The sequence below is a fragment of the Neoarius graeffei genome, chromosome 11, assembly GCF_027579695.1.
Source record: "Neoarius graeffei isolate fNeoGra1 chromosome 11, fNeoGra1.pri, whole genome shotgun sequence".
NCBI classification, from domain to species: Eukaryota; Metazoa; Chordata; class Actinopteri; order Siluriformes; family Ariidae; genus Neoarius; species Neoarius graeffei.
Window position 1 is genome coordinate 38,166,554 of NC_083579.1, and position 25,353 is coordinate 38,191,906.

Consider the following 25,353-nt stretch of genomic DNA (forward strand, 5'->3'; position numbering starts at 1 on the left):
TGCAGCCAGTTTTCGTGAAGGTGCCCAATCAGGGTTGGTTGTGTCATACAAGTCAGTCGATGTTCCTGAAAAATTAATAAATTGGTGTTAAAAAACAAAAGCAAAAAAATCAAAACAAAAAAAAGACAATTTGCTAATCATGAGACATACTGATCTGAACCTATTTTTAATTATCAATCACTTGGCACACTCATGTATTTTACTTACTGAAACTGTCTTACTACTATTATGAATACTGTGCAATATTACTTTGCATCTGGTGGCTGAGTAGAAGGCCTATATTTCTCTATGGTTTAATATGATTTAGCCTAACCAAACTCCAAAGCCTGAAACTGACTTCATCAAACTTTAAAGGCTGTCTGATATATACAACTTTATATATTCTAGCATTAAATAGACTGTTGAATGTTATGCAACCGTAATAAGTTGATTAAACACAAATCAAATCATACAGAATAGACCTAAAATGTTTTTCAAAAATGACCCTTGCGTGAGTGAAGTGACAAGTGTCAAATAGAAACGTGACAAACGAGCGATATTAAGTGTACATTACAATGTAAACGTACACTCAGCGGCTCCAGTTAGGCATTCTCCAGAGATTGTTTACGCGATGTTTTGGTTTCCAAAAACAAACTTAAACACAATTGATTGTTTATTTAAACAACTTACCACTTATAAAATGATCGGAGCAGACTTTGCTGTGTTTGGAAGGCTGAAAATCCTTGTGGTTGATTCTCGCAAGCCATAGATTTCTCCTTTGTATGCTGAGTTTCTTTGTTTGCTCGCCTTCGTGCTCCCGTACAGTGGGAATTCCATAAAAGCTCCACTTGACATCATCACCTGATCTATTACGACAGCCGTGAATACAACAGGTATGCACCATTGCTAGCTTTAAATAGTAATAATATAACTATAAATGTAAATAATATATAAAAAAATGTAGGGGTGGCACGGTGGTGTAGGGGTTAGCGCTGTTGCCTCACAGCAAGAAGGTCCGGGTTCGAGCCCCGTGGCCGGCGAGGGCCTTTCTGTGCGGAGTTTGCATGTTCTCCCCGTGTCCGCGTGGGTTTCCTCTGGGTGCTCCGGTTTCCCCCACAGTCCAAAGACATGCAGGTTTGGTTAACTGGTGACTCTAAATTGACCGTAGGTGTGAATGTGAGTGTGAATGGTTGTCTGTGTCTATGTGTCAGCCCTGTGATGACCTGGCGACTTGTCCAGGGTGTACCCCGCCTTTCGCCCGTAGTCAGCTGGGATAGGCTCCAGCTTGCCTGCGACCCTGTAGAACAGGATAAAGCGGCTAGAGATAATGAGATGAGATGAAAAATGTAACTCGCGCGTTACAATGTGTGCTCAGTCACCCGTACGGTAAGCTTGCCCCACAAGATGGCCGCCACCAGGGAGCGCTCCAGATTTTATATAGAGCTCAGCGCTTCGAACGCGAACGCACACGCAAACTTCCGCCCTTCCTCTCTTTTGACCAATCAGAGCGCGGCATGGTTTAACTTTCACCCCAAGTCTATGTTCCACTCACAACACTACACACACAGTACACGCACACACACACAGAAATATGGAGCAGAAGAAGATCCTGTGTGTAGGTTTGGTGTGTTTGGACATCATTAACGTGGTGGATACATTTCCGGAAGAGGACACGGACACCAGGTTTATACACTGAATAAAATAATCTAATAAAATATTTTAATTCTGTCCTTTATTATAACGGCGCATTAATAAAGACAAGAGTCAGGGTTAAAGTACAGCTCTTACTGCTGTGTGCATGTTAAAGGAGCGGTTCAGAAACACCCCACAGTTTTTACAGATAGATCAACCAGGACATTACTGTTATAGTGTAGCTGTTGCTCTGCAAGTCTAATGGAGCTAACAGGTAATATACACTAATGACTATCAGTTAGCAATGTGCACAATGCACCCTACAAACCTGAGGAATGTTAGAAAAACTTAGCAGTATGATACTGTTATAACTCATTATAACACTGTCAAAAGTGTTTATTAAAACCTTCTACTAATGCAGCTTTTGCAAACGTTTGGATCTGAAATAATGAAAGAAGGTCTGATCTCAGAAAAGCTTCAAGAAGTGTCCACCTTATATCTAATTACATTAACTTACAGTACAGTGTGCAAAAGTCTTAGGCACCCTGTTTTTATACAAACTTTGTTATCGATTTCTATTTTATGACTTGTACATTATTGAGTCAGTGCAAAAACATTTTAGAGTCCAAATGTTCGTTTTCCATCACAAAATTAAATGTTACAGGGAAAAAAAAGTTTGTATCTGAGCAGCACATTACATAAGGGAGCACTTTTCAGATTAAAAAAAGAAAACATAATGAAGGCTGCTGGGTTTTGCTGCAAAATGAAGAAGCGAGTGTGACAGTCAAAGTGTCCAGAAGAACTGTCTGCGGCTGGTTCTGTAAGATGCTCAGTAAAACCTACAGCTCATTTCCTTATAGAACTGCACTCACTGTACCTGAGACGACTATATACACTATATTGCCAAAAGTATTTGCTCACCCATCCAAATTATCGGAATCAGGTGTTCCAATCACTTCCATGGCCACAGGTGTATAAAATCAAGCACCTAGGCATGCAGACTGTTTTTACAGTTTGGAGCTGCCCCTTCCTCTTCCAACATGACTGTGCACCAGTGCACAAAGCAAGGTCCATAAAGACATGGATGACAGAGTCTGGTGTGAATGAACTTGATTGGCCTGCACAGAGTCCTGACCTCAACCCGACAGAACACCTTTGGGACGAATTAGAGCGGAGACTGAGAGCCAGGCCTTCTCGTCCAATATCGGTGTGTGACCTCACAAATGCGCTTCTGGAAGAATGGTCAAAAATTCCCATAAACACACTCCTAAACCTTGTGGACAGCCTTCCCAGAAGAGTTGTAGCTGTTCTAGCTGCAAAGGGTGGACCGACGTCATATTCAACCCTATGGATTAGGAATGGGATGTCACTTAAGCTCATATGTGAGTCAAGGCAGGTGAGCGAATACTTTTGGCAATATAGTGTATATATTTTTTTTAAACAAAGGATTGTCTCACACCAAATATTGACTTTGTTTCATGTATGATGGCTTACTGCTGTTTATAGTGTTTTTTAATGTTGAAACATTTCATTTCATTATTTTAAAGCCATTTTTGGTCTACAGCATTTCTTTACATGTGCCTAAGACTTTTGCACAGGACTGTATATCATGTAATGTGCTGATAATACAGTGGTGCTTGAAAGTTTGTGAACCCTTTAGAATTGTCTATATTTCTGCATAAATATGACCTAAAACACCATCAGATTTTCACACAAGTCCTAAAAGTAGATAAAGAGAACCCAGTTAAACAAATGAGACAAAAATATTATACTTGGTCATTTATTTATTGAGGAAAATGATCCAATATTACACAGCTGTGAGTGGCAAAAGTATGTGAACCTTTGCTTTCAGTATCTGGTGTGACCCCCTTGTGCAGCAATAACTGCAACTAAACGTTTCCGGTAACTGTTGATCAGTCCTGCACACCGGCTTGGAGGAATTTTAGCCCGTTCCTCCGTACAGAACAGCTTCAACTCTGGGATGTTGGTGGGTTTCCTCACATTAACTGCTCACTTCAGGTCCTTCCACAACATTTTGATTGGATTAAGGTCAGGACTTTGACTTGGCCATTCCAAAACATTAACGTTATTTTTCTTTCACCATTTTTTGGTAGAATGACTTGTGTGCTTAGGGTCGTTGTATTGCTGCATGACCCACCTTCTCTTGAGATTCAGTTCATGGACAGATGTCCTGACATTTTCCTTTAGAATTGGCTGGTATAATTCAGAATTGATTGTTCCATCAATGATGGCAAGCCGTCCTGGCCCAAATGCAGCAAAACAGGCCCAAACCATGATACTACCACCGCCATGTTTCACAGATGGGATAAAGTTCTTATGCTGGAATGCAGTGCTTTCCTTTCTCCAAACATAACACTTCTCATTTAAACCAAAAAGTTCTATTTTGGTCTCATCCGTCCACAAACATTTTTCCAATAGCCTTCTGGCTTGTCCATGTGATCTTTAGCAAACTGCAGACGAGCAGCAATGTTCTTTTTGGAGAGCAGTGGCTTTCTCCTTGCAACCCTGCCATGCACACCACTGTTGTTCAGTGTTCTCCTGATGGTGGACTCATGAACATTAATATTAGCCAATGTGAGAGAGGCCTTCAGTTGCTTAGAAGTTACCCTGGGGTCCTTTGTGACCTCGCCGACTATTACACCTTTTGCTCTTGAAGTGATCTTTGTTGGTCAATCACTCCTGGGGCGGGTAACAATGGTCTTGAATTTCCTCCATCCATACACAATCTGTCTGACTGTGGAATGGTGGAGTCCAAACTCTTTAGAGATGGTTTTGTAACCTTTTCCAGCCTGATGAGCATCAACAACGCTTTTTCTGAGGTCCTCAGAAATCTCCTTCGTTCGGGCCATGATACACTTCCACAAACATGTGTTGTGAAGCTCAGACTTTGATAAATCCCTGTTCTTTAAATAAAATAGGGTGCCCACTCACACCTGATTGTCATCCCATTGATTGAAAACACCTGACTCTAATTTCACCTTCAAATTAACTGCTAATCCTAGAGGTTCACATACTTTTGCCACTCACAGATATGTAATATTGGCGCTCAGGAGACACGCCTCCTTACAGTGTAATGATGTCACCGCTGATGTCAGAGAGTGAATTATGCTGTCAAAAATAATTTCAAACTTCCTGCAATTTATGTTAAAAATGAGTGGATATGATTTTCTAATAAGAACTTTTATATAGATAGAAGTCAATTAAAAACTTTGTGTGTGTGTGTTGCAGATGTGTGTCCCAGAGGTGGCAGCGAGGTGGGAACGCCTCAAACTCCTGCACGATTCTGTCTCTGCTCAGTGCTCCCTGTGCCTTCATGGGTTCTCTGGCTCCTGGACCAATTGCAGAGGAAGTGCTCTTCCTCTTCATTAAAGCCCTGCATTCGGATCAGTAACCGTACCAAACTGTGGGCACAGGGCACCATATACATGGGTTTTTTAGTGTGTGTGTGTACACACACTTAAATACTTTGTTCCCTTTAGCTTCATCCTGAATGATTTTAAAATGTGCAACATTGATGTGTCTCTTGTTACTGAGCATGCTCAGTGCTCATGCCCTGCCTCCGTGGTCATCAGCAACCAGACCAGTGGCACACGCACCATCCTGCACATGAACAGGTGTGTGTGTGTGTGTGTGTGCGCGTACGCATGTGTATACTTTCTTGCTTGCTGTCCATGTCTGAAGAGAAACATCCACACTTCACACACACGGGGTTCTGTTCCTATCCTGCTGTTAGTGCACCCTCGTTCACTTCCTCTTCATTGAGTGCACTTGTCCATCCTAAGTGCCGTTCTGTGAAATCCATTTGATGAATGTTAGATGAGGATGAACAGGGTTAAACGGTGATGTCAGTTTGTACTCAGGATCACTTGAGTGAACATTTGATTAGCTAGTTCCAGAGATAGGTGACTAGTAAGCTAGATAATTAAGAAAAAGAATATTAAGCTGGCTAATATGTTTTAACAGCAATTGATCAAAAATAAAATAATAACTCAACACAGATTTTACGATATTCACTCAGTTTTGATTTGTACTTTAATGTAACAAAAATATTACAAGTAGTATTAGCGATATTAGCAAATACAATTCATATTAGCAAATACAGTTCATATTCTCTTCATATTTATAAATAAAAAAGATAAATGAAAAATCTTTAATGGGAATACAGAATGTTTGGGGGCTTTTTATTGCAGTTAGTAAATTAGTGAGCATGCTGGCTAGTTAGCAAGATAGCCTGTTTGGGAAATAGTTAGAATGCTAGCTAGTGTAGCATGTTAGCAAGGTAGCGAGCAACCTCAGGGAGTAAATCTGAGAGGAAAAGCATTTCAGCTACAGCGTTTGATTGACTTCCCCTACACACTCAAGCAGCACAATGAGATCATGCTTCCTTCTGAGCGCTGAAGGGAAGTAAACAAGTTTGCTAAATTGAATATGGCAAAACAGGGCGGCACGGTGGTGTAGTGGTTAGCGCTGTCGCCTCACAGCAAGAAGGTCCAGGTTCGAGCCCCGTGGCCGGCGAGGGCCTTTCTGTGCGGAGTTTGCATGTTCTCCCCGTGTCCGCGTGGGTTTCCTCCAGGTGCTCCGGTTTCCCCCACAGTCCAAAGACATGCAGGTTAGGTTAACTGGTGACTCTAAATTGACCGTAGGTGTGAATGTGAGTGTGAATGGTTGTCTGTGTCTATGTTTCAGCCCTGTGATGACCTGGTGACTTGTCCAGGGTGTACCCCGCCTTTCGCCCGTAGTCAGCTGGGATAGGCTCCAGCTTGCCTGCGACCCTGTAGAACAGGATAAAGCGGCTAGAGATAATGAGATGAGATGAATATGGCAAAACAGCAACAGCCTGGTGAATAATCACACTGCAGTTCTCCATGTTAGCAATACGTGGCGCAGTGATGCACATGCAAACTTAATAAACCTGACCTTATGCTTTTGTTTATGTTGTTAGCTTCATCGTGGGTGATTTTAGCCGCCGCGGTGTGGATATTTCTGGTGTAGTGTGGCAACAGTGTGGCGAGACACCGTGTGCATGTTGTATTGTTTGTCAAAAGTCAGGTTCTCGCACCGTGGTTCTCTATGATACGTAAGATGATAATAACAGTTGTATTAGTAATAATCTGAAATAATCTCAACAATCACACGACCATCATATGTTAATATTTGATGATCAGTCCCCTGTAGGCATGCACTAATCAGCATAACGATGTTCCAGAGAACAGTTATGTACTTGTTAGCTAACGTAACATGACCTGATCGGCTAGCATTGGTTAGCTAGCATTATTTAGCATTATTCAGTATTGTATATCAGTATTATGTGTTGTGATACTGCATCATGAAGGATTTGCTAAAAAAAAAAAAAAAAAAAAAAAAAAAAACAACCCTAGAACATTATTAAAAGCCTACAGTGGAACTGAATTAATTCACTCTAATTAACAATATCAACAAATCAGTATACTAATTAATATGCTAATTCATATGCTAATCAGCTACATTTGTTCCTAATTGAACTATTGTAGATGAAATAGTAATTTTATATCTAATTTTCAATCTAATTATTTCCTCAGATATATTTTTAAATGTTTATTGTATATCAGACACAAAAGCACAAACACACACAGGCTCTTAAAATTAAAAATAATTTAAAATGATTTTAATGAAAAACAGTACTTTTAAATATTATTTTTATAGTACATAATACTATGTAATAAAACTCTTAAAATGACTTAATTGTTTTTTAATAATGCTGTGAATGACTGTAGGAAAAACACCTAAAACACTTCACACTATTTCAGGAAATACTCTTAAGAGTCCAAAACAATACTCAGTGTTTAACAGAGCTCTTATTAATGCCACTTATTATAAAAATATTTCTTAGTGTTTTTAATAATGCTTAATAATAATTAAAAACCTGTATCTTAAAACATCTGTCTTATGATTGGAGCAGATGTTTTAGCCCCCTCCAGTTAGATTTAAAGCTGTGTGTGTGTGTGTGTGTGTGTGTGTGTGTGTGTGTGTGTGTGTGTGTGTGTGTGTGTGTGTGTGTGTGTGTGTGTGTGTGTGAGAGAGAGAGAGAGAGAGAGAGAGAGATGGATGAGTTTCCTGATTTCTTGTCTCTGTTGAATCAGAAACCTGCTTGATGTTTCTGCAGATGATTTCTCAAAGGTGGATCTCAGTCAGTTTAAGTGGATTCACTTTGAGGTGAAAATGATCCTTTTATATTTTTTACTGACAGTTATATATATATATATATATATATATATATATATATATATATATATATATATATAAAATACGTGTGTGTGTGTGTGTGTGTGTTCAGGGTCGTAACGCTGATGAACAGGTGAAGATGATCGAGCAGGTGAAAAGCTACAACGCCACGCATGAGGAGAAGAACAGGATCACTATCTCTGTGGAGATTGAGAAAACCCGTCCCTCATTCTATCAGCTTTTCTCCCATGGAGACGTTGTACAGTCCAACTTTACTACTATCAAACTTTTCTCCAGTCTGACTTTACTACCGTCCAACTTTACTCCAGTCTGACTTTATTCCAGTGTGACTTTATTCCAGTCTGACTTTACTACCGTCCGACTTTACTACTGTCCAACTTTACTTCAGTCCGACTTTATTCCAATCTGACTTTACTCTGGTCTGACTTTACTACCGTCCAACTTTACTCCAGTCTGACTTTATTACCCTCAAACTTTATTCCAGTCTGACTTTATTCCAGTATAACTTTACAACCGTCCAACTTTACTCCAGTCTGACGTTACTACCATCCATCTTTACTCCAGTCTGACTTTACTACCGTCCAACTTTACTCCAGTTTGACTTTATTCCAGTCTGACATTACAACCATCCAACTTTACTCCAGTCTGACTTTACTACCATCCATCTTTACTCCAGTCTGACTTTATTCCAGTCTGACTTTACTACCATCCAACTTTACTCCTGTCTGACTTTAGTACCGTCCAACTTTACCCCAGTCTGACTTCACTCCAGTCTGACTTTATTACCATCCAACTTTACTCCAGTATGATTTACCAACCGTCCAACTTTACTACTGTCCGACTTTACTCCAGTCTGACTTTACTACCATCCAACTTTACTCCGGTCTGACTTTACTCCGGTCTGACTTTGCTACCATCCAGCTTTACTCCGGTCTGACTTTACTCCGGTCTGACTTTACTCCGGTCTGACTTTACTCCGGTCTGACTTGCCTACCATCCAACATTACTCCAGTCTGACTTTACTCCAGCCTGACTTTACTAATACCCAACTTTACTCCAGTCTGACTTTACTACCGTCCAACTTTATTCCAGTCTGACTTCACTCCAGTCTGACTCTACTACCATCCAACTTTACTCCAGTCTGACTTTACTACCATCCAACTTTACTCCAGTCTGACTTTACTCTGGTCTGACTTTATTCCAGTGTGACTTTACTACCGTCCAACTTTATTCCAGTCTGACTTTATTCCAGTATAAATTTACTACCATCCAACTTTACTCCAGTCTGACTTTACTCCAGTCCGACTTTATTCCAATCTGCCTTTATTCCAGTCTGACTTTAGTACCGTCCAACTTTACCCCAGTCTGACTTTGCTACCATCCGACTTTACTCCAGTGTAACTTTATTCCAGTCTGACTTTACTACCATTAACTTTACTCCAGCCTGACTTTACTAATATCCAACTTTACTCCAGTCTGACTTTACTACCGTCCAACTTTACTCCTGTCTGACTTCACTCCAGTCTGACTTTACTACCATCCAACTTTACTCCAGTATGACTTTACAACCGTCCAACTTTACTCCAGTCTGACTTTACTCTGGTCTGACTTTATTCCAGTGTGATTTTACAACCATCCAACTTTATTCCAGTATGACTTTACTACTGTCCGACTTTACTCCAGTCTGACTTTATTCCAGTCTGACTTTACTACCATCCAACTTTACTCCAGTCTGACTTTATTCCAGTGTGACTTTACTACCGTCCAACTTTACTTCAGTCCGACTTTATTCCAATCTGCCTTTACTCTGGTCTCACTTTACTACCATCCAACTTTACTCCAGCCTGACTTTATTCCGGTCTGACTTTACATCCGGTCTGACTTTACTCCGGTCTGACTTTACTCCGGTCTGACTTTACTCCGGTCTGACTTTACTACCATCCGACTTTACTCCAGTGTGACTTTATTCCAGTCTGACTTTACTACTATCCAACTTTGCTCCAGTCTGACTTTACTACCATCCAACTTTTCTCCAGTCTGACTTTACTACCATTAACTTTACTCCAATCTGACTTTACTCCATTAACTTTACTCCAGTCTGACTTTACTACCATCCAACTTTACTCCAGTCTGACTTACTACCATCCAACTTTACTCCAGTATGACTTTACAAATGTCCAACTTTATTCCAGTCTGACTTTATTCCAGTCTAACTTTACTACCGTCCAACTTTACTCCGGTCTGACTTTACTCCGGTCTGACTTTACTCCGGTCTGACTTTACTCCGGTCTGACTTTACTCCGGTCTGACTTTACTCTGGTCTGACTTTACTCTGGTCTGACTTTACTACCATCCAACTTTACTCCAGTATGACTTTAGTCCAGTCTGACTTTACTCTGGTCTGGCTTTACTACCATCCAACTTTACTCCAGTCTGACTTTACTCTGGTCTGACTTTACTACCATCCAACTTTACTCCAGTCTGACTTTACTACCATCCAACTTTTCTCCAGTCTGACTTTACTACCATTAACTTTACTCCAGTCTGACTTTACTCCATTAACTTTACTCCAGTCTGACTTTACTACCATCCAACTTTACTCCAGTCTGACTTTACTACCATCCAACTTTACTCCAGTATGACTTTACAAACGTCCAACTTTATTCCAGTCTGACTTTATTCCAGTCTAACTTTACTACCGTCCAACTTTACTCCGGTCTGACTTTACTCCGGTCTGACTTTACTCCGGTCTGACTTTACTCCGGTCTGACTTTACTCTGGTCTGACTTTACTCTGGTCTGACTTTACTACCATCCAACTTTACTCCAGTATGACTTTACTCCAGTCTGACTTTACTCTGGTCTGGCTTTACTACCATCCAACTTTACTCCAGTATGACTTTACTCTGGTCTGACTTTACTACCATCCAACTTTACTCCAGTCTGACTTTACTCCAGTCTGACTTTACTACTATTCAACTTTGCTCCAGTCTGACTTTACTACCATCCAACTTTTCTCCGGTCTGACTTTACTACCATTAACTTTACTCCAGTCTGACTTTACTCCATTAACTTTACTCCAGTCTGACTTTACTACCATCCAACTTTACTCCAGTCTGACTTTCCTACCATCCAACTTTACTCCAGTATGACTTTACAAACGTCCAACTTTATTCCAGTCTGACTTTATTCCAGTCTAACTTTACTACCGTCCAACATTACTCCGGTCTGACTTTACTCCGGTCTGACTTTACTCCGGTCTGACTTTACTCCGGTCTGACTTTACTCCGGTCTGACTTTACTCTGGTCTGACTTTACTCTGGTCTGACTTTACTGCCATCCAACTTTACTCCAGTATGACTTTACTCCAGTCTGACTTTACTCTGGTCTGGCTTTACTACCATCCAACTTTACTCCAGTCTGACTTTACTCTGGTCTGACTTTACTACCATCCAACTTTACTCCAGTCTGACTTTACTACTATTCAACTTTGCTCCAGTCTGACTTTACTACCATCCAACTTTTCTCCAGTCTGACTTTACTACCATTAACTTTACTCCAGTCTGACTTTACTACCATCCAACTTTACTCCAGTCTGACTTTACTACCATCCAACTTTACTCCAGTATGACTTTACAAACGTCCAACTTTATTCCAGTCTGACTTTATTCCAGTCTAACTTTACTACCGTCCAACTTTACTCCGGTCTGACTTTACTCCGGTCTGACTTTACTCCGGTCTGACTTTACTCCGGTCTGACTTTACTCCGGTCTGACTTTACTCCGGTCTGACTTTACTCTGGTCTGACTTTACTACCATCCAACTTTACTCCAGTATGACTTTAGTCCAGTCTGACTTTACTCTGGTCTGGCTTTACTACCATCCAACTTTACTCCAGTCTGACTTTACTCTGGTCTGACTTTACTACCATCCAACTTTACTCCAGTCTGACTTTCCTACCATCCAACTTTACTCCAGTATGACTTTACAAACGTCCAACTTTATTCCAGTCTGACTTTATTCCAGTCTAACTTTACTACCGTCCAACTTTACTCCGGTCTGACTTTACTCCGGTCTGACTTTACTCCGGTCTGACTTTACTCCGGTCTGACTTTACTCCGGTCTGACTTTACTCTGGTCTGACTTTACTCTGGTCTGACTTTACTACCATCCAACTTTACTCCAGTATGACTTTACTCCAGTCTGACTTTACTCTGGTCTGGCTTTACTACCATCCAACTTTACTCCAGTCTGACTTTACTCTGGTCTGACTTTACTACCATCCAACTTTACTCCAGTCTGACTTTACTACTATTCAACTTTGCTCCAGTCTGACTTTACTACCATCCAACTTTTCTCCAGTCTGACTTTACTACCATTAACTTTACTCCAGTCTGACTTTACTACCATCCAACTTTACTCCAGTATGACTTTACAAACGTCCAACTTTACTCCAGTATGACTTTACAAACGTCCAACTTTATTCCAGTCTGACTTTATTCCAGTCTAACTTTACTACCGTCCAACTTTACTCCGGTCTGACTTTACTCCGGTCTGACTTTACTCCGGTCTGACTTTACTCCGGTCTGACTTTACTCTGGTCTGACTTTACTCTGGTCTGACTTTACTACCATCCAACTTTACTCCAGTATGACTTTACTCCAGTCTGACTTTACTCTGGTCTGGCTTTACTACCATCCAACTTTACTCCAGTCTGACTTTACTCTGGTCTGACTTTACTACCATCCAACTTTACTCCAGTCTGACTTTACTACTATTCAACTTTGCTCCAGTCTGACTTTACTACCATCCAACTTTTCTCCAGTCTGACTTTACTACTACCGGCCAACTTTACTCCGGTCTGACTTTACTCCGGTCTGACTTTACTCCGGTCTGACTTTACTCCGGTCTGACTTTACTCCGGTCTGACTTTACTCTGGTCTGACTTTACTCTGGTCTGACTTTACTACCATCCAACTTTACTCCAGTATGACTTTACTCTGGTCTGGCTTTACTACCATCCAACTTTACTCCAGTATGACTTTACTCTGGTCTGACTTTACTACCATCCAACTTTACTCCAGTCTGACTTTACTCCAGTCTGACTTTACTACTATTCAACTTTGCTCCAGTCTGACTTTACTACCATCCAACTTTTCTCCAGTCTGACTTTACTACCATTAACTTTACTCCAGTCTGACTTTACTCCATTAACTTTACTCCAGTCTGACTTTACTACCATCCAACTTTACTCCAGTCTGACTTTCCTACCATCCAACTTTACTCCAGTATGACTTTACAAACGTCCAACTTTATTCCAGTCTGACTTTATTCCAGTCTAACTTTACTACCGTCCAACTTTACTCCGGTCTGACTTTACTCCGGTCTGACTTTACTCCGGTCTGACTTTACTCCGGTCTGACTTTACTCCGGTCTGACTTTACTCCGGTCTGACTTTACTCTGGTCTGACTTTACTCTGGTCTGACTTTACTACCATCCAACTTTACTCCAGTATGACTTTACTCCAGTCTGACTTTACTCTGGTCTGGCTTTACTACCATCCAACTTTACTCCAGTATGACTTTACTCCAGTCTGACTTTACTCTGGTCTGGCTTTACTACCATCCAACTTTACTCCCGTCTGACTTTACTCTGGTCTGACTTTACTACCATCCAACTTTACTCCAGTCTGACTTTACTCCAGTCTGACTTTATTGCCATTAACTTTACTCCAATCTGACTTTACTGCCATTAACTTTACTCCAGTCTGACTTTACTCTGGTCTGACTTTACTACCGTCCAACTTTACTCCAGTCTGGCTTTACTACCATCGGACTTTATTCCCGTCTGACTTTACTACCATTAACTTTACTCCAGTCTGACTTTACAACCATTAACTTTTCTCCAGTCTGACTTTACAACCATTAACTTTACTCCGGTCTGACTTTACTACCGTCCAACTTTACTGCAGTCTGACTTCACTCCAGTCTGACTTTATTGCCATTAACTTTACTCCAGTATGACTTTACTCCAGTCTGACTTTACTCTGGTCTGGCTTTACTACCATCCAACTTTACTCCAGTATGACTTTACTCCAGTCTGACTTTACTCTGGTCTGGCTTTACTACCATCCAACTTTACTCCAGTCTGACTTTACTCTGGTCTGACTTTACTACCATCCAACTTTACTCCAGTCTGACTTTACTCCAGTCTGACTTTATTGCCATTAACTTTACTCCAGTCTGACTTTACTGCCATTAACTTTACTCCAGTCTGACTTTACTCTGGTCTGACTTTACTACCGTCCAACTTTACTCCAGTCTGGCTTTACTACCATCGGACTTTATTCCCGTCTGACTTTACTACCATTAACTTTACTCCAGTCTGACTTTACAACCATTAACTTTTCTCCAGTCTGACTTTACAACCATTAACTTTACTCCGGTCTGACTTTACTACCGTCCAACTTTACTGCAGTCTGACTTCACTCCAGTCTGACTTTACTACCATCCAACTTTATTCCAGTGTGACTTTATTCCAGTCTGACTTTATTCCAGTCTGACTTTACTACCGTCCGAATTTACTCCAGTCTGACTTTACTAGTTTGACTTTATTCCAGTCTGACATTACGACCGTCCAGCTTTACTCCAGTCTGACTTTATTCCAGTGTGACTTTACTACCGTCCAGCTTTACTCCAGTTTGACTTTATTCCAGTCTGACATTACAACCATCCAACTTTACTCCAGTCTGACTTTACTACCATCCATCTTTACTCCAGTCTGACTTTATTCCAAGTCTGACTTTATTCCAGTCTGACTTTATTCCAGTCTGACTTTACTACCGTCCAACTTTACTTCAGTCCGACTTTATTCCAATCTGACTTTACTCTGGTCTGATTTTACCATCATCCAACTTTACTCCAGTCTGACTTTACTTCCATCCAACTTTACCCCAGTCTGACTTCACTCCAGTCTGACTTTATTACCATCCAACTTTACTCCAGTATGACTTACCAACCGTCCAACTTTACTACTGTCCGACTTTACTCCAGTCTGACTTTACTACCATCCAACTTTACTCCGCTCTGACTTTACTCCGCTCTGACTTTACTCCGCTCTGACTTTACTACCATCCAACTTTACCCCAGTCTGACTTTACTACCATCCGACTTTACTCCAGTGTGACTTTATTCCAGTCTGACTTTACTACTATCCAACTTTACTCCAGTCTGACTTTACTACCATCCAACTTTTCTCCAGTGTGACTTTACTACCATTAACTTTACTCCAGTCTGACTTTACTACCATCCAACTTTACTCCAGACTGACTTCACTCCAGTCTGACTTTACTGCCATCCATCTTTACGCCAGTATGACTTTACAACCGTCCAACTTTATTCCATTCTAACTTTACTACCGTCTGACTTTACTCCGGTCTGACTTTACTCCGGTCTGACTTTACTCTGGTCTGACTTTACTACCATCCAACTTTACTCCAGTCTGACTATACTCCAGTCTGACTTTACTCTGGTCTGACTTTACTGCCATTAACTTTATTCCAGTCTGACTTTACTACCATCCAACTTTACTCCAGTCTGACTTTACTACCATTAACTTTACTCCAGTCTGACTTTACTCTGGTCTGACTTTACTACCGTCCAACTTTACTCCAGTCTGGCTTTACTACCATCGGACTTTATTCCTGTCTGACTTTACTACCATTAACTTTACTCCAGTCTGACTTTACTACCGTCCAACTTTACTTCAGTCTGACTTTACTCCAATCTCACTTTACTACCGTCAAACTTTATTACAGTCTGACTTTATTCCAGTGTGACTTTACTACCATCCAACTTTACTCCAGAATGACTTTATTCCAGTCTGACTTTGCTACTCTCCAACTTTACTCCAGTCTGACTTTACGACCATCCAACTTTTCTCCAGTCTGACTTCACTCCAGTCTGACTTTACTGCCATCCAACTTTACTCCAGTCTGACTTCACTCCAGTCTGACTTTACTGCCATCCAACTTTACTCCAGTATGACTTTACAACCGTCCAACTTTATTCCAGTCTAGCTTTACTACCGTCCGACTTTACTCCGGTCTGACTTTACTCCGGTCTGACTTTACTCTGGTCTGACTTTACTACCATCCAACTTTACTCCAGTCTGACTATACTCCAGTCTGACTTTACTCTGGTCTGACTTTACTACCATCCAACTTTACTCTGGTCTGACTTTACTACCATCCAACTTTACTCCAGTCTGACTTGACTACCATCCAACTTTTCTCCAGTCTGACTTTACTGCCATTAACTTTACTCCAGTCTGACTTTACTACCATCCAACTTTACTCCAGTCTGACTTTACTACCATTAACTTTACTCCAGTCTGACTTTACTCTGGTCTGACTTTACTACCGTCCAACTTTACTCCAGTCTGGCTTTACTACCATCGGACTTTATTCCCGTCTGACTTTACTACCATTAACTTTACTCCAGTCTGACTTTACTTCATTCTGACTTTACTCCAGTCTGACTTTACTACTATCCAACTTTTCTCCAGTCTGACTTTACTACCGTTAACTTTACTCCAGTCTGACTTTACTACCATTAACTTTACTCCAGTCTGACTTTACAACCATTAACTTTTCTCCTGTCTGACTTCACAACCATTAACTTTACTCCGGTCTGACTTTACTACCGTCCAACTTTACTGCAGTCTGACTTCACTCCAGTCTGACTTTACTACCATCCAACTTTACTCCAGTATGGCTTTACTACTGTCCGACTTTACTCCAGTCTGACTTTACTACCATCCAACTTTACTCCAGTCTGACTTTATTCCGGTCTGACGTTACTCCGGTCTGACGTTACTCCGGCCTGACTTTATTCCAGCCTGACTTTATTCCAGCCTGACTTTTCTCCGGCCTGACTTTATTCCAGTGTGACTTTACTCCAGCCTGACTTTATTCCAGTCTGACTTTACTCCAGTCTGACTTTATTCCAGTCTGACTTTACTATCGTCCAAATTTACTTCAGTCTGACTTTACTACCATTAACTTTACTCCAGTCTGACTTTACTACCATTAACTTTACTCCAGTCTGACTTTACTTCTGTCCAACTTTACTCCAGTCTGACTTCACTGCCATCCAACTTTACTCCAGTATGACTTTACAACCGTCCAACTTTACTCCTGTCTGACTTTATTCCAGTGTGACTTTATTCCAGTCTGACATTACAACCGTCCAACTTTACTCCTGTCTGACTTTATTCCAGTGTGACTTTATTCCAGTCTGACATTACAACCGTCCAACTTTACTCCAGTCTGACTTTACTACCATCCATCTTTACTCCAGTCTGCCTTTATTCCAGTCTGCCTTTATTCCAGTCTGCCTTTATTCCAGTCTGACTTTATTCCTGTCTGACTTTATTCCTGTCTGACTTTATTCCTGTCTGACTTTACTACCGTCCAACTTTACTCCAGTCTGACTTTACTACCATCCATCTTTACTCCAGTCTGCCTTTATTCCAGTCTGCCTTTATTCCAGTCTGCCTTTATTCCAGTCTGACTTTATTCCTGTCTGACTTTATTCCTGTCTGACTTTATTCCTGTCTGACTTTACTACCGTCCAACTTTACTCCAGTCTGACTTTACTACCATCCATCTTTACTCCAGTCTGCCTTTATTCCAGTCTGCCTTTATTCCAGTCTGCCTTTATTCCAGTCTGACTTTATTCCTGTCTGACTTTATTCCTGTCTGACTTTATTCCTGTCTGACTTTACTACCGTCCAACTTTACTTCAGTCCGACTTTATTCCAATCTGACTTTACTCTGGTCTGATTTTACCATCATCCAACTTTACTCCAGTCTGACTTTACTACCGTCCAACTTTACCCCAGTCTGACTTCACTCCAGTCTAACTTTATTACCATCCAACTTTACTCCAGTATGGCTTACCAACCGTCCAACTTTACTACTGTCCGACTTTACTCCAGTCTGACTTTACTACCATCCAACTTTACTCCGGTCTGACTTTACTCCGGTCTGACTTTACTCCGGTCTGACTTTACTACCATCCGACTTTACCCCAGTCTGACTTTACTACCATCCGACTTTACTCCAGTGTGACTTTATTCCAGTCTGACTTTACTCCTATCCAACTTTACTCCAGTCTGACTTTACTACCATCCAACTTTTCTCCAGTGTGACTTTACTACCATTAACTTTACTCCAGTCTGACTTTACTACCGTCCAACTTTACTCCAGACTGACTTCACTCCAGTCTGACTTTACTGCCATCCATCTTTACGCCAGTATGACTTTACAACCGTCCAACTTTATTCCAGTCTAACTTTACTACCGTCCGACTTTACTCCGGTCTGACTTTACTCCGGTCTGACTTTACTCCGCTCTGACTTTACTCTGGTCTGACTTTACTCTGGTCTGACTTTACTCTGGTCTGACTTTACTACCATCCAACTTTACTCCAGTCTGACTATACTCCAGTCTGACTTTACCCTGGTCTGACTTTACTACCATCCAACTTTACTCCAGTCTGACTTTACTACCATCCAACTTTTCTCCAGTCTGACTTTACTGCCATTAACTTTACTCCAGTCTGACTTTACTACCATCCAACTTTACTCCAGTCTGACTTTACTACCATTAACTTTACTCCAGTCTGACTTTACTCTGGTCTGACTTTACTACCGTCCAACTTTACTTCAGTCTGACTTTACTCCAATCTCACTTTACTACCGTCAAACTTTATTACAGTCTGACTTTATTCCAGTGTGACTTTACTACCATCCAACTTTACTCCAGAATGACTTTATTCCAGTCTGACTTTGCTACTCTCCAACTTTACTCCAGTCTGACTTTACTGCCATTAACTTTACTCCAGTCTAACTTTACTGCCATCCAACTTTACTCCAGTCTGACTCCACTCCAGTCTGACTTTACTGCCATCCAACTTTACTCCAGTATGACTTTACAACCGTCCAACTTTATTCCAGTCTAACTTTACTACTGTCCGACTTTACTCCGGTCTGACTTTACTACCATCCGACTTTACCCCAGTCTGACTTTACTACCATCCGACTTTACTCCAGTGTGACTTTATTCCAGTCTGACTTTACTACCATCCAACTTTTCTCCAGTGTGACTTTACTACCATCCGACTTTACTCCAGTGTGACTTTATTCCAGTCTGACTTTACTACCATCCAACTTTACTCCAGTCTGACTTTACTACCATCCAACTTTACTCCAGACTGACTTCACTCCAGTCTGACTTTACTGCCATCCAACTTTACTCCAGTATGACTTTACAACCGTCCAACTTTATTCCAGTCTAACTTTACTACCGTCCGACTTTACTCCGGTCTGACTTTACTCCGGTCTGACTTTACTCTGGTCTGACTTTACTCTGGTCTGACTTTACTACCATCCAACTTTACTCCAGTCTGGCTATACTCCAGTCTGACTTTACTCTGGTCTGACGTTACTACCATCCAACTTTACTCCAGTCTGACTTTACTCTGGTCTGACTTTACTACCATCCAACTTTACTCCAGTCTGACTTGACTACCATCCAACTTTTCTCCAGTCTGACTTTACTGCCATTAACTTTACTCCAGTCTGACTTTACTACCATCCAACTTTACTCCAGTCTGACTTTACTACCATTAACTTTACTCCAGTCTGACTTTACTCTGGTCTGACTTTACTACCGTCCAACTTTACTCCAGTCTGGCTTTACTACCATCGGACTTTATTCCCGTCTGACTTTACTACCATTAACTTTACTCCAGTCTGACTTTACTTCATTCTGACTTTACTCCAGTCTGACTTTACTACTATCCAACTTTTCTCCAGTCTGACTTTACTACCGTTAACTTTACTCCAGTCTGACTTTACTTCATTCTGACTTTACTCCAGTCTGACTTTACTACTATCCAACTTTTCTCCAGTCTGACTTTACTACCGTTAACTTTACTCCAGTCTGACTTTACTACCATTAACTTTACTCCAGTCTGACTTTACAACCATTAACTTTTCTCCTGTCTGACTTTACTACCGTCCAACTTTACTGCAGTCTTACTTCACTCCAGTCTGACTTTACTACCATCCAACTTTACTCCAGTATGGCTTTACTACTGTCCGACTTTACTCCAGTCTGACTTTACTACCATCCAACTTTACTCCAGTCTGACGTTACTCCGGTCTGACGTTACTCCGGTCTGACTTTACTCCGGTCTGACTTTACTCCGGTCTGACTTTACTCCGGTCTGACTTTACTCCGGTCTGACTTTACTCCGGTCTGACTTTACTCCGGCCTGACTTTATTCCAGCCTGACTTTATTCCAGTCTGACTTTTCTCCGGCCTGACTTTATTCCAGTGTGACTTTACTCCAGCCTGACTTTATTCCAGTCTGACTTTACTCCAGTCTGACTTTATTCCAGTCTGACTTTATTCCAGTCTGACTTTATTCCAGTCTGACTTTACTATTGTCCAAATTTACTTCAGTCTGACTTTACTACCATCCAACTTTTCTCCACTCTAACTTTACTACCATTAACTTTACTCCAGTCTGACTTTACTACCATTAACTTTACTCCAGTCTGACTTTACTTCTGTCCAACTTTACTCCAGTCTGACTTCACTCCAGTCTGACTTTACTACCATCCAACTTTACTCCAGTATGACTTTACAACCGTCCAACTTTACTCCTGTCTGACTTTATTCCAGTGTGACTTTATTCCAGTCTGACTTTACTACCATCCAACTTTTCTCCAGTCTGACTTTACTGCCATTAACTTTACTCCAGTCTGACTTTACTACCATTAACTTTACTCCAGTCTGACTTTACTCTGGTCTGACTTTACTACCGTCCAACTTTACTCTAGTCTGGCTTTACTACCATCGGACTTTATTCCCGTCTGACTTTACTACCATTAACTTTACTCCAGTCTGACTTTACTACCGTCCAACTTTACTTCAGTCTGACTTTACTCCAATCTCACTTTACTACCGTCAAACTTTATTACAGTCTGACTTTATTCCAGTTTGACTTTACTACCATCCAACTTTACTCCAGAATGACTTTATTCCAGTCTGACTTTGCTACTCTCCAACTTTACTCCAGTCTGACTTTACTACCATCGAACTTTTCTCCAGTCTGACTTTACTGCCATTAACTTTACTCCAGTCTGACTTTACTGCCATCCAACTTTACTCCAGTCTGAATTCACTCCAGTCTGACTTTACTGCCATCCAACTTTACTCCAGTATGACTTTACAACCGTCCAACTTTATTCCAGTCTAACTTTACTACCGTCCGACTTTACTCCGGTCTGACTTTACTCCGGTCTGACTTTACTCTGGTCTGACTTTACTCTGGTCTGACTTTACTACCATCCAACTTTACTCCAGTCTGGCTATACTCCAGACTGACTTTACTCTGGTCTGACTTTACTACCATCCAACTTTACTCCAGTCTGACTTGACTAACATCCAACTTTTCTCCAGTCTGACTTTACTGCCATTAACTTTACTCCAGTCTGACTTTACTACCATCCAACTTTACTCCAGTCTGACTTTACTACCATTAACTTTACTCCAGTCTGACTTTACTCTGGTCTGACTTTACTACCGTCCAACTTTACTCCAGTCTGGCTTTACTACCATCGGACTTTATTCCCGTCTGACTTTACTACCATTAACTTTACTCCAGTCTGACTTTACTTCATTCTGACTTTACTCCAGTCTGACTTTACTACTATCCAACTTTTCTCCAGTCTGACTTTACTACCGTTAACTTTACTCCAGTCTGACTTTACTACCATTAACTTTACTCCAGTCTGACTTTACAACCATTAACTTTTCTCCTGTCTGACTTTACAACCATTAACTTTACTCCGGTCTGACTTTACTACCGTCCAACTTTACTGCAGTCTGACTTCACTCCAGTCTGACTTTACTACCATCCAACTTTACTCCAGTATGGCTTTACTACTGTCCGACTTTACTCCAGTCTGACTTTACTACCATCCAACTTTACTCCAGTCTGACTTTACTCCGGTCTGACTTTATTCCGGTCTGACGTTACTCCGGTCTGACGTTACTCCGGTCTGACGTTACTCCGGTTTGACTTTACTCCGGTCTGACTTTACTCCGGTCTGACTTTACTCCGGTCTGACTTTACTCCGGTCTGACTTTACTCCGGTCTGACTTTATTCCGGCCTGACTTTATTCCAGTGTGACTTTACTCCAGCCTGACTTTATTCCAGTCTGACTTTATTCCAGTCTGACTTTACTCTCGTCCAAATTTACTTCAGTCTGACTTTACTACCATCCAACTTTTCTCCAGTCTAACTTTACTACCATTAACTTTACTCCAGTCTGACTTTACTTCTGTCCAACTTTACTCCAGTCTGACTTCACTCCAGTCTGACTTTACTATCATCCAACTTTACTCCAGTATGACTTTACAACCGTCCAACTTTACTCCTGTCTGACTTTATTCCAGTGTGACTTTATTCCAGTCTGACTTTACTACCATCCAACTTTTCTCCAGTCTGACTTTACTCCAATGAACTTTACTCCAGTCTGACTTTACTACCATTAACTTTACTCCAGTCTGACTTTATTACCATCCAACTTTACTCCAGTCTGACTTCACTCCAGTCTGACTTTACTACCATCCAACTTTTCTCCAGTCTGACTTTACTACCATGAACTTTACTCCAGTCTGACTTTACCACCATTAACTTTACTCCAGTCTGACTTTATTACCGTCCAACTTTACTCCAGTCTGACTTCACTCCAGTCTGACTTTACTACCATCCAACTTTACTCCAGTCTGACTTCACTACCATTAACTTTACTCCAGTCTGACTTTACTCCAGTCTGACTTTATTCCAGTCTCACTTTACTACTGTCGAACTTTACTACTTTCCGACTTTGCTACCATCCGACTTTACTACTTTCCGACTTTACTCCAGTCTGAATTTACTGCTGTCCGACTTTACTCTAGTCTGACTTTATTACTGTTCAACTTTACTACCGTCTGACTTTACTCCAGTCCGACTTTACTCCAGTCTGACTTTGCTACAGTTCGATTTTACTACATTATGTTAAATGTTTTAAAATATAAACATGTATATTCCTGTGTGTCATGTAGGTGTTTGTGAGTAAAGATGTGGCACTGCATTTTGGATTTCAGTCGGTATCCAGTGCAGTGAAGGGGTTTTACAGCCGTGTTAAAATTGGTAAGAAATAAACAACTAAATCATCTTTAACACTGAAATGCAGTGAATATTCTGTTCACACACTTAACACAATTAACAAGATTTATGTCAACCGTATTTGTCATTGTTCCTCTTTTTTGTACACATTTTATAGTTTTGTTCCTTTAACGATATTCTTGGCTTTAAAAGATCAGTGAAAAGGGGTTATTTAGCTGGAACAGTTTGAAATCTGGAGGGAAAATATAAATCAGGTTTATATTTTATTTACAGCCTGTAATAAAATGTTACTTTCTGTATATTAATGAAGACAGACTTCACCTGGAGTTCAAATAATAATGGAATTAGATTTCTTTGTAAAGCAGACTACAGTAAATTAGAGCAGTGTTTTTCAACCACTGTGCCGCAGCACACCAGTGTGCCGTGAGAGATCATCAGGTGTGCCGCAGAAAATTGTTCAATTTCACTTAATTCGTTCAAAAAAATATTTATTTTATAAATAATCTCATTGTTGAGCGTCTGTACCTGCAATGCAGTGGCTGGCTATTAGAGCATTGTACAGGTGAGAAATTTGCAGTGGTATATTTTATTCTCCACTAGAGGTCAGTAGTGAGCTTTACTTCTCCGTCCCAGTTGTGCAATAAAGTCATCTCATCGCATCTCATTATCTGTAGCCGCTTTATCCTGTCCTACAGGGTCGCAGGCAAGCTGGAGCCTATCCCAGCTGACTACGGGCGAAAGGCGGGGTACACCCTGGACAAGTCGCCAGGTCATCACAGGGCTGATAAATAAACTACATTATAAACTTAAACGCTAAGTCACAGTGTTAAGCAGCACCCACGTGCAATGAACCGTGCTACAGGTGCTCTAGCCCCTGCCCCTTTTCTGTTTGTTGTCCAAAGTGCCCTTTTCATAGGGACTGTTTTTTTTTAATATTTGTAAAAGATAAGTTAGCTCCAACATCAATATTCTCTACAATTTGACAATAATATATGAAATTATAGATTTATAAAATGGGCGGCACGGTGGTGTAGTGGTTAGCACTGTCGCCTCACAGCAAGAAGGTCCGGGTTCAAGCCCCATGGCTGGCGAGGGCCTTTCTGTGCGGAGTTTGCATGTTCTTCCCGTGTCCGCATGGGTTTCCTCCGGGTGCTCCGGTTTCCCCCACAGTCCAAAGACATGCAGGTTAGGTTAACTGGTGACTCTAAATTGACCGTAGGTGTGAATGTGAGTGTGAATGGTTGTCTGTGTCTATGTGTCAGCCCTGTGATGACCTGGCGACTTGTTCAGGGTGTACCCCGCCTTTCGCCCGTAGTCAGCTGGGATAGGCTCCAGCTTGCCTGCGACCCTGTAGAACAGGATAAAGCGGCTAGAGATAATGAGATGAGATGAGATTTATAAAATAACGTTTTTCTATGTAAATGCGGGCATCAATCCGTGACGTCATGCATTCAGTGAGCCTCCGTGCAGAAAGCGCATGCAGGCGGTTGACAGTGGGAGACAGTGCGAGGAACGGCATGGTGAGGTCACACTGAAAGTCTCCTTTCATTTCTATCTGAACATGCAATATTGTGCAGCTTAGAACACAACAGTAAATGCGTAGGGTTGTTTATCATTTAATGAAGCCGCCTAGGCTATATTTAAACCGTTTGCTCCATCCATTTCATTAACGTGGCAGATTCGGAAACTTTAGTTTGAACGACGGCGTTAATAACATATTCTAGCAGCTTCGAAAACTTAAGGCTGAATGACGACGTCCACAACATATTCTATCAAGACTATTGTTATAGTAGCTTACACACACACACACACACACACACACACACACACACAGAATGTTCAGTTGCAATTGAAATTTAGTTTTGAATAAAGTTAACTTGTGTGAAAAATTTGTTCCAAGTGCCCTTTTTTGAATGTTGAGCCCCTGCCCCTCCAAAGGTCTTTGCACGGCCCTGTTAAGCAGTGTTCAATGCTTCTCCACACACAGTGATGGACTGAGAGCATGGTGGTGATCCAGGCCTCGGCTGGCGTAGTACCTCTGTCTTTTTGATGCTGATGGTAAGGCCATATCTGCAGCAAGCTCTTGAAAAGTTGTCAACAATGAGCTGAGCGTCATCAAAGGAATGGGGATAAGAGCGCAATCATCCGCATACAGTAGATCCTGGAGTAGCATAGATGACGTTTTGGTCTGGGCCTGAAGACGCCTTAAGTTGAAAATGCTGCCATTTCACTTGGGCTTTGTGCTAT

The 25,353-nt window shown here is 41.1% G+C and overlaps 1 protein-coding gene across 1 annotated transcript; it reads left to right on the top strand.

Annotated features, from left to right (window-relative positions):
- The first annotated feature begins 1,546 nt into the window (after nucleotides 1-1,546).
- Nucleotides 1,547-10,174, top strand: LOC132894249 (ketohexokinase-like). Its single transcript, XM_060933832.1, has 5 exons — nucleotides 1,547-1,662; nucleotides 4,861-4,967; nucleotides 6,565-6,709; nucleotides 7,752-7,824; nucleotides 7,946-10,174. Exons 1-5 carry the CDS (start codon nucleotides 1,571-1,573, stop codon nucleotides 8,165-8,167), a joined length of 639 nt encoding a protein of 212 aa, XP_060789815.1. The 5' UTR covers nucleotides 1,547-1,570; the 3' UTR covers nucleotides 8,168-10,174.
- The last annotated feature ends 15,179 nt before the right edge of the window (nucleotides 10,175-25,353 follow it).